This window comes from Spinacia oleracea, chromosome 5 (assembly GCF_020520425.1).
Source record: "Spinacia oleracea cultivar Varoflay chromosome 5, BTI_SOV_V1, whole genome shotgun sequence".
In the NCBI taxonomy this organism is placed as follows: Eukaryota; Viridiplantae; Streptophyta; class Magnoliopsida; order Caryophyllales; family Amaranthaceae; genus Spinacia; species Spinacia oleracea.
The window spans coordinates 21,900,463-21,910,302 of NC_079491.1; the positions used below are offsets into that span (position 1 = coordinate 21,900,463).

Here is a 9,840-nt window from a genome sequence, read left to right on the forward strand (position 1 = left end):
TTGCATCAATCTTGAATGTTTGTGCCCATGATGGCTTATTGAAAGAATGTAACAAGTACGTATAACATTATGTTGCACTAGTTGATAAAATCAAGTACTCTAACCTCAGCACCAAGATGACATTGATCAGTTTGTAAAGGACAAGAAGAAAACATGAAGCTACAACAACAAACAATACGGCTGATGTTCACGACTCCACCAGAGCTCACATTTGAGAGTAAGTCAATGTTGACACAATCAATTTCAGAAATTCACACAGACAATTCATCGAACACCTAGCGGGCAATCCCAATTTTGCGACCGAAATTCAATAAAAAACTAGAAGAGTAGAAACTTACACTGAGATTTTCTTGTGGTTAGTTTGATTGTAGTAGTGCCATTGGAATGGATATGGGTCTTCTTTTTTCTCACCGTGATTTCGCCGCTTCTCTCCTCTGTTCTGCATTAAAGAATTGAGCTTTGAAGCAAAGTCTCCACGCTGCTGAAATAGCTATCAATCTCCTCTTCAGTACTCGTGTGGGTGTTTAGATATGTAGGACTTGAATCAAGAGGATGAAGAAGACTTGAACTGAGCGGCGACATCTCTGTAGAGAAGCTGCTGCCATTGCTAAAATCTGGTAGCTATTGTTGGACATAAAGCTTAAGTTGTCAGATGATGAGGCGCATAACAATTTGTTTGGTAATTTGGCACGTGTGAACTCTTTGGTGTACGTTAATATTAACGTACACCTGTTGCGCGCAAGACCGATTGTTTCCATAAATCCCAAATTTACGGCGCAATATACAATTAATTAGATAAATATTGATTTTTGTTAAACAAATATTGATTGGGAATTCCTCATGTAGAGCCGGAGTAACAAAAAACAAAACCATCGAAAAATTACTACCTCCGTTTCTAAATATTACGGAGTATTATGTAAAATGCTATTGGATTTGATTCAATGAACATTTTAAATATATCACCATTTTTATAATTTTTACTAACACATAATTTTAAGTATTGACGGTCAGTGTTATGCATTGGCAAATGTGAAAATCAAAATAGTACAACTATTTTGAAATGTAGGAAGTACATGTTATTTAGATTAAAGGCCAAAAGGTAGGATTACTCAATTAATTAAAAGATGGAACTCTTCAATTAGAATTGAGTCTACTGACAGTATAGTCACCTAAAAAAGATGCTTAAGCTGATTGTTTGCTAGCTAACCTGAAGAAAAAGCTGGGGTGTGCGGGATAAACTACAAACATTATACACACTTTTATAAAGCACATATCATTGGACAGTTGTGTGTATACAACATTGGTGTGTTTTAGCAAAAAATGACAGTAATGACAATTTACAGTTCCACAAGTTATCTGCTGAAGTCTTTTTCGAGAAGCAAACTGAGACAGCAGTGTGTTGCAGCCGTAGCTTGATGTCAACGTTTAAGACCGAGGTCAGCCTCACAAACGCCGTGACCCTGATGTAAGAGGGAGGAAATAAGATGTGTTAGCCAAATATTCAATCAAAGCTTGCAACAATTAAAACTACAGATATATCCTCAGGAACCTCGGGTAATAAATGGTTATTGTATTGTGTCACAGAGTGTCAAACTAGGGCACAGTTGGATTATCATAAATCTAAAACATCAGTCATATTTCTGTGCCACGAAATGCATCAGCTGCAAAACAAGTCTCGTGACTCGATAGAAAAATAGCCAATGAGCAATTTCAAGAAAATACTCCAAAGTTCTTTCCACAGCCAACCACACTACAAAGGTTGCAAGTCAGTAACCCTTGGACGTATTGAAAGCCTATTGGAGGCCTAGTAGAGAAGTTAGAAAAAGTTTAATGCCGTTCATCTTTGGAAGGGTTCTTAATATAAAAGGCATTTTGAAAAACCAATTTCCCAACAGAAAAAAGTGACATTTTGTGATTTACCTAACTTCAGTTACTTGGGGCAAGTTCAGAATTTATTCTAATTTCTATTTTGAAAGAGATGCCTCGCCATAACAATGGAACTGCTCTCATATCCAGCCACAACAGTGGAATTCATTCTAGTGTCCAAGAAGAAAGTTTATACTTGATACATAAGCCAATACAATGGAATTTCTCTCATATCCAGCACCCCAGCAGGCCAACCATTTTCCATCCCTTTCCAGGCAACAAAGGCATCTTTCAGTGAAGAAGGTTGAATCCAGCTCATTCCAGACAAGGCTAACGATAAGTGCCAAAGAGAAAGAACCCAAGGACATAAAAACAGATTCACTAGCCTATACACTCACAATTCGGTGCGATCCCCGCGAATAACATAGTAAGTCAACAAACAAGGAAAGAGAGACAGACCCATATTTCTTACAATTAGTTATTGGATATGACTGCCAAAATTTAGGGTTTTTTCGGTAATGCATCGGGTATTAGGGGAAAGGCGCATTAGGAATTGTCAATGGAAAGGTTAGAGGTGGCTTAAGCAACAAGAAGAGGCAACTAGCTAGTTTATAAATAAAGGAGTTAATGGTGAGAAAGAACGCTTTACGAAAATTGAGACTTACTTTTGTTAGTTCTTTGTTTAGTGAGAGTGTCCAGCCACGTCGAAGCTCGAAGTATGCTCTATTTGGTTATTTAATCGCATCGAATACAATCTACTATTAATCTTTCCCAAAACTCTTCCCAATTTCCATGTTTCCCATTTTCAGTCTATTACAATTCATCTAACTCCATAAGAAAAACAGTCAAAGCATAACCCAATTTCTCTGGTTCAGAAGTACTTCTAAATTGAAACAAACGGAGCCCACTCCCATCAACAACAAATCAGTATATGATCAAATTTGATCATTACAGTTGCTAGCCTTTCCATAGATCATCCTTCATTAGGGAAGGAAAAAACTGCTCTCTTTGATTCATAATATTGTCCTCTCTATTTTATTATGTTTCATATTAAATATCTAATTACTAAGAATCAATTATATAGTCCAATAGATTTGATCCAGTTCCTATATGGCTAGATCGATTTGTTCTTATTTACAGTCCTAGATTTTTCTGAAAAGTCAGCTAACTAAAGTCACTAAACAATATGGGAAAGAGGGGAGGGGACACGTCACTGACACTAACTTTGAAACATCCTTGGGAAGTATAATTACACTGATTACTGTAAAAACAAATAAGTAGAGTCAAGCAAGAAGTAAGAATCTACTTACATTATGTACAGCTCGAAAAACTACAATTCACTATAGTTTCGCCAAACTGCGCGAAATTCCTCACGGAACGTATTCAGACGGGCTTTCAAGTTTGGGGTCCTAAAGCTTGCATGGAGAACAGTGGCTGATAGGCAAGGTTAGAATGAAAAAAATTTATAAAGAGCACCAAAATGGTTAAATGTAAATCAAATATGAAAAACACTAAAGAGAGTGTCACTTACCGAGAAGTCCAATTGCAAAAGCCCATAGAACTATGAGGAGACCACAAGAAGCAAACCAGAGGAAAAAACTTGCTAAAACAAGATGATTGAAAAACATAATTAGCATATCTATAAAGATTAACTTCCCACAAAACAGAATATTTAAAACATGGACCTACCAGTAGAGAAAATCAACACAAACACCCAACGAGGCCGTCCACAAATGTTTATTGCCCTTTTGGCGGAAGGACGTCCACGAATGACAGGCCTGGTACATTCAAATTGTTCGTAAGAGACATACACACACCAACACACAAAGGCTTGGCTGAAACGAATGCAAGATTAAGTGACATACGTAAGGGGAGGCCTCATTTTCGCAGCCAGGTGAGGAGAAAACTGCCTCACAGTTCTTGTTACCTTCTCGCTAAATGTGCCAGCAAAGCTACAAAAAAGCATAGCCAACATAAAAACTATTATATAGATGTCAAAACCAGATGAAAAGAAAAGCTACAATGAATTATATTGAGAAGAAAACCCCAAAACAGTAAAATCCTAGGGGATAGAATTTTGTTGGCTTGCACTCCTCAAAACCCTGATGTGAATTAACATAGCTGTAGCACCATTAATAGCAGGAATTAAACAAGAAGATGATCTGATTAATAAACTGAAATTACAGCACAATGTAACGATATTCAAGCTTTCAAGAGGCTTGTGTGACTGTGTCTCTCCTAAATGAACTTTTAAAAGCTCAACCAAATACTCAATCAATATTCAACATAATTCGATCTCTCTCTAATCTGCTCCATATATAGAGCTTTCCCTCTAACAAAATAGCCAACTTATTATGCAAGCCACTAATAACTGAATCATAGTGGAACTACAAAAATACCCCTTTCCATAATATCAGTTCATTGCAGTCTCTGAAAATAGTAAAAGTTTCTAAAGACTGCTGTCCAATAAATTTAAATTCTTTAAGGAATGTAAACCGATAAAAGGACATTTATCAGTGACAAATATAACTTTCTCCCTTTAAGAAGGCACCCAGCTTTCTAAAGTAAAGATCCAAGCATTGATTTTTCTCAAAAATTTTTGACAAATTTATTTTAAAATGTACTACTCTGTAAGTCTGTATGAAACAATTTCTGAGGACAATTTATTTTCAGAGTTCAATTATGAAATGAGCATGTGACTTGTGATATAAAAAGGACCCGGTAAAATTGAATTGTGTATAATTTAATCTTCTTCCATTTCTTATTCGTTGATTCGATTTGACTTCGACACCATTCACATAAGTTTCTTTGACTTCTTTTGTGACTTACACTTAAGAAAAAACATAGTTACAAATCATCCCAGTTCCGCCGTAGCTCCCCAATTGAGTAAGTTTTTAATATCCCGGTTGCCTTAGTCCACGAGGATGGCAACGAAGTTACTTTAACCTATAGTTAATCACCTGGAACAGATGCTTGTTTAAAAACCCAAGCATTCTATTCCAACCAACTTGTCCAAAGGATTGCCATAACAACATTTCGCCAAGTTCTGTTTTATCCTTCGCCTTTCAGAACCCACAAATCGAATAGATAATCGTATTGCAAAATTAACATTTCACCATAGTTTTTAATTTTTGCTTAATGATAATCATCATTGGAAAATGTGCCTAACGAAATGTGTCAACTAGAATCAAACAGAGGAAGTAATTGATTTTTCCTCATTATTGACTAATTGCATAATTTTTCAAACAATAACAGCTAATAAGACATGGGTTCCAGCATATAATGTAATAAATCTATACCTAGTCTATACCTAGTATTTAAAAAGCGAAACCATAGATGATTAGAAGACACGTGTCATCCCCTCCTCCCATCCATCAATTTGGTATTTTTTCTTTTCAATTTTTTTCTTACAGCTTCAACGCCTCTTCTACTTGGTCTTTCTCATTCAACATCAATTCACCAATAGTCCAATATATTCAGTCAGTCTCTTCCACTCCATCTCCCCCTTTAACACATAAAACCATTTAAATTTATATATTCTTTCAACCTTCAAATTCTACCTTTATTTAAATCATACATTCTCAATAAAATCACGAGCCGTCAATAAAATTAGAACTTTAAAAGGCGGCAAAACAACCACCATATAACCGCGTGTTTTATGAACGGGCTCAAGAGCTAGTTTAATATACTTCTTACAAAAAGCTTAAAGACTTGATCAGCAAACCTGTCATTCAGGAAAGCAATAGTAAGAGCTGTTAAGGCAGCAGCAACAATTGCAAGTGGCCTCCTTAGAAAGCCCAGCCCTACAAAATGGTCAAAAGTAAAATAAAATGAAACAATAGCAAAGCAACAACACTTTTTAGCCGAATACACAAGTTAAATACTCACCAAGAATGAAGATAATCATGATAAAGTAGTTTGTCCGATAGCTGTCACAAAAAATTAAAGCAGAAAACAAAAGTGTCAGCATATATCATAAAATCCATGTATTTCTACTTTGAAAACCTGAGTACCTGACCTAAGCACCCAGCATCTGTAAGTTAAAGGGGGGGAATGGACAGGAGGTCCAAAAAGTGTTTTCATGCTTTGATATTTTTTTTAGACACATACGGAGGTCCAAAAAGTGTTTTGATGTTTTTTATAGACACATAACATAGTACAAAAAGTTAACAAATTTTATACTCATCCAGCATTATCTATTTACAAAAGGATGCTAATGACAAAAATAATTCAAAATAACTAAACCTCAAACAGTTACCAATCATCGAAGACAGCGAGATATACAAGTAATAACGTCAACAACTTTAAGAATCATTCAAAATAACTAAACCTCAAACAGTTACCAATCATCGAAGACAGCGAGATATACAAGTAATAACGTCAACAACTTTAAGAATCACTCGAGATCTTATCTACAAAATTAAAAATGACAGGTGACACTCTAAATAATGCACTTCAATACAATTATAAAATAAATCCAAACAAGCTAAGCCCTCAAAAATCTGTTAAATTCTTTCCAAATGCACCAACAAACAGAAAAAGGGACCTGCTTCCATGCTTCAAGAATCCATTCACTATAAAGACTTCCTTTATCCTACTAGAAAATTGCTTGGTTGAACCCGACCCCAAGAAAAGGCAAATGAAATGCCGTGAGCACTCAGGAATGAAGACGTAAAAGGTGATAGATTGATTCCTCCAATTACCAGCAAAGGATGCACCTAGCCACCTACATGTAATACTTAAAGTCTTCTCTTAAAATATATTCTAGATAAATGTTTTCCAATATTTTTTTCCCATATACGGAAACGAGCTTTTAAAGAAGCCATTGGAAAATATGTATTCTATATAAATAAAATCCCTGCAAAAACAAATCAAATCAACCATGCCACAGCATTATGTAACACCTGCTTCCCCCTTGGCCCCTTGAACATTGAGAGCAAAATTGCAGAAGACTGAGGTGGAACCCCATAGCCCATATATAGAAATCTGGAGCTGAATTATTTCCCAATTTATGAATTCTGCTAAAGTATTCTACTTCATGCACTATGCTTTCCTAGAGAGATGTCATGCTGAAGAAAAATGGAAATCGGACATTAAAAGGATCCACAAAAGAATGTAAACCTGGCATAATCCCACGGCTTAAATTGGTTTGGGCATGGAATACTTATTTTCCTTTTCACTAACTCCACCTGGAGAAATTTCACTACTCCGCAATATAAACTAATGAACCTCATAATTTGCTTAATCATGATTCTTTCAACAAGTTTCCTCATCATTGGAAAACCTCAATACTAATTTAAATGCCCATCTCTAACATCCTTGAAATACAACGAACAACTTAAGAGCTAATAACTACTCCATAGGAATGTTAAATTTTGGAGATACTAAGAAGAAAACTAGGCTAATCCCTAAAAGAGGAAAAACCTAACTCATCTGAATAGATGATAAGAGGGAAAAAAAAACCATTACAGGAAATGAACCAATATAATGTAGACCGTGAGAATGCCCTAAGTTGGCCATAAAATCCACCACTTGATTCGCCTCCATAAAACAATGATTGAAAGAGACCGTGTCAAAATGGATGAGATCTCGCTCTAGGTCACCAATGATGTTGAAAATCGACCAAGGAATTTTCCATTGGTGATTTATGGATTTGATAACGCACAAATTCTCACCTTCCACAATGAGGTTCTTTATGCTGATGAAGATTACTCATTCAACCACTTCACAAGAGAAAACACCTCCGCATGAAGAATAGCACTAATGGACGCAATGTGCTCGGTACCAGCAAGACAGAGCCCCCTATAGAGTTTTGAATTACAAAATCTAAAGAGGAGTTTCCCGTCGAAAGAAGAGATTCGTCCAAGTTGGGCTTGAAAGACGGAGTAAAAAGACCTCTTTCCCAATACTGGATTTGTGTGCTGAAGAGGCGGGGGAAAGAGGAGGGATACATAGAACTTATGAGCTCATAATTAGAACTAATAATTACCGTCTTCTGAACAAATAAGGTAGGACCATCATTTCCATGATAAATTAAGCGCTAATAATTAGCACATACCAACATTAATTAGAAAAAAAGGTATTTTCATAGAATTGTTCACTAATTTTATGAAAACAGATTGAACCTTCATCTTCATACTACCCTATAAAGCTATAAACCCTTACTTGAAATTCTGTTACTAATACTTCTCTAGTTGCAATACATCCCCAATTACTCATCCCCACCTCCACCCCCCAGTATTAAAAACAGAAAAAGCTAGTTTACATAAAAGGTTCTAACAGGGAACTCTTCTCCAAAACTCCCTTCCTGGCTACAAGCCATAATTATTTTTCACAAACAATGTACCATTTCGAGACATTTTAGCTCAACATCTAAAGTAAGATGTAAATCATCATGGTACTTTTGTACCAAGATCATGTAACTATGCAAGTACAGAATGGCCTCACAAAACCTTCCCCACAACTGAAAGCAGTGTGTTAAAAGGTAGTAGTCCAAATTACATATTGCACCTACTATTGTTATGGTGCTGGTTGTTGTGCTCCCCTAATATTATGAATTGTGAAGTTTCCGTCTCTTTCCCCTTATTCTTAAGAAGTGATTTCCCAAGTAAAATCTTGTATTTCCTCCCTTCCAATATTATTGCACCATTTAGCTTCTAAAAAAGTTTCACAAATATTGCACCATTTTCATTTTAGGAAATAGAAAATATTTGCTTTACACTACAAACATCCAATATACCTTTACATGTTACTCTTGTTGATTTATTTAATACTTCAATCACATGAGCAAGTTTGTATTTTTGCCTTTCCCTCCCTTCCTTTTTTCCACTATCAAAAATCTAGTGCCTAACCTCCATGGTGCAATAAATATGGAACGGAGGAAGTATTTTAATTTTGTTCGTACTTTATGCATGTTCTCCCTGATAGTTAATTCTTCCCCAATAGTTCATCCCTCCGTCCCATATAATAGGAATACTCATAATTTCATATAATTTCAAAATACCAATGCCAACCCTACAATACTACGGAGCATAACTAACCTAATAATACACATTAAATTGAATAATGGAGGGATCAAAAGAAACAAAATTACTTATTTTACATAGTTATTCCTGCTCAGTTAAGAAGGTTTCAAAAATATTGCTCGACTTTAGCAGAAAAAAGGTATATTTTCCACTTCATGCCACCTTCATAATCATAGAAAAATAGGCTAACGATTTCGCCCCAAATTTGAGCGAATTCAGAGCTACAAACTAGCAGCTTCAATCTCGTTACAATTGAAAAGACGTTCACTATCCACTAGCAATAATAATAATGATACTATAAATACTAATACTAATAATTCGAGCTCAAAATTGAAAATGAAATGAATTGCAGGATTCGATTCCAAAAAAGGAAAACAAGAAAGAAATGAAAAAAACATACTAGTAAAGATTGCATTTGAGGCGACTATTCCATTTGGCATAAGATCGAGGAAGGGTGAATCTGGAAAAGAATTCAGAAACGGGTCGGGGTGGTGACGACCAATCCACTTCTCTCAAAGCATCCATCAGATCCTCCGCTGTTACGCTTCCCCAATCCATTGGATCGGAATTCTCAAATCAATTATCAGAATTAAAAACACTAAACTTCAAAAAAAGAGCCTAAATCGCAGTTGTTTGAAGGTGAAAAAACCCTAAATCGCAGGAATCCGGAAGAGTGGGGAAGGAGAAAGAGTTGTGGGTTGATTATGTGAAAGACAGATGTTTTTTGATCGAGAATGAAAAACCTGGGAATTGTTTGTGAATTTGTACAAGTCTAAAAAGCGTATGTGTGACACGGAGGAACACGAGACTACGAGACCGATCAATAGCGCCCAAAAAAACAAACGGTTTTGTTATAGACATGTAAAATAGGTCGGGTTGGGTTGGGTCGGGTCAAGTCAGAGTATGTCAATTTCGAGTTCAGGTTTTATCGGGTCGGCTACTTTCGGGT

The 9,840-nt window shown here is 35.9% G+C and overlaps 1 protein-coding gene across 1 annotated transcript; it reads right to left on the reverse strand.

Annotated features, from left to right (window-relative positions):
• Window positions 1–1,085: 1,085 nt before the first annotated feature.
• On the reverse strand, window positions 1,086–9,706 carry LOC110798416 (PRA1 family protein A1). The gene is made up of 8 exons (XM_022003588.2): window positions 9,292–9,706; window positions 5,755–5,795; window positions 5,591–5,669; window positions 3,732–3,818; window positions 3,556–3,644; window positions 3,398–3,469; window positions 3,177–3,300; window positions 1,086–1,460 (listed from the first exon to the last, which is right to left on the reverse strand). The coding sequence occupies exons 1-7, from the start codon at window positions 9,447–9,449 to the stop codon at window positions 3,197–3,199; spliced, it is 630 nt and encodes a 209-aa protein (XP_021859280.1). The 5' UTR covers window positions 9,450–9,706; the 3' UTR covers window positions 1,086–1,460; window positions 3,177–3,196.
• Between the last annotated feature and the right edge of the window lie 134 nt (window positions 9,707–9,840).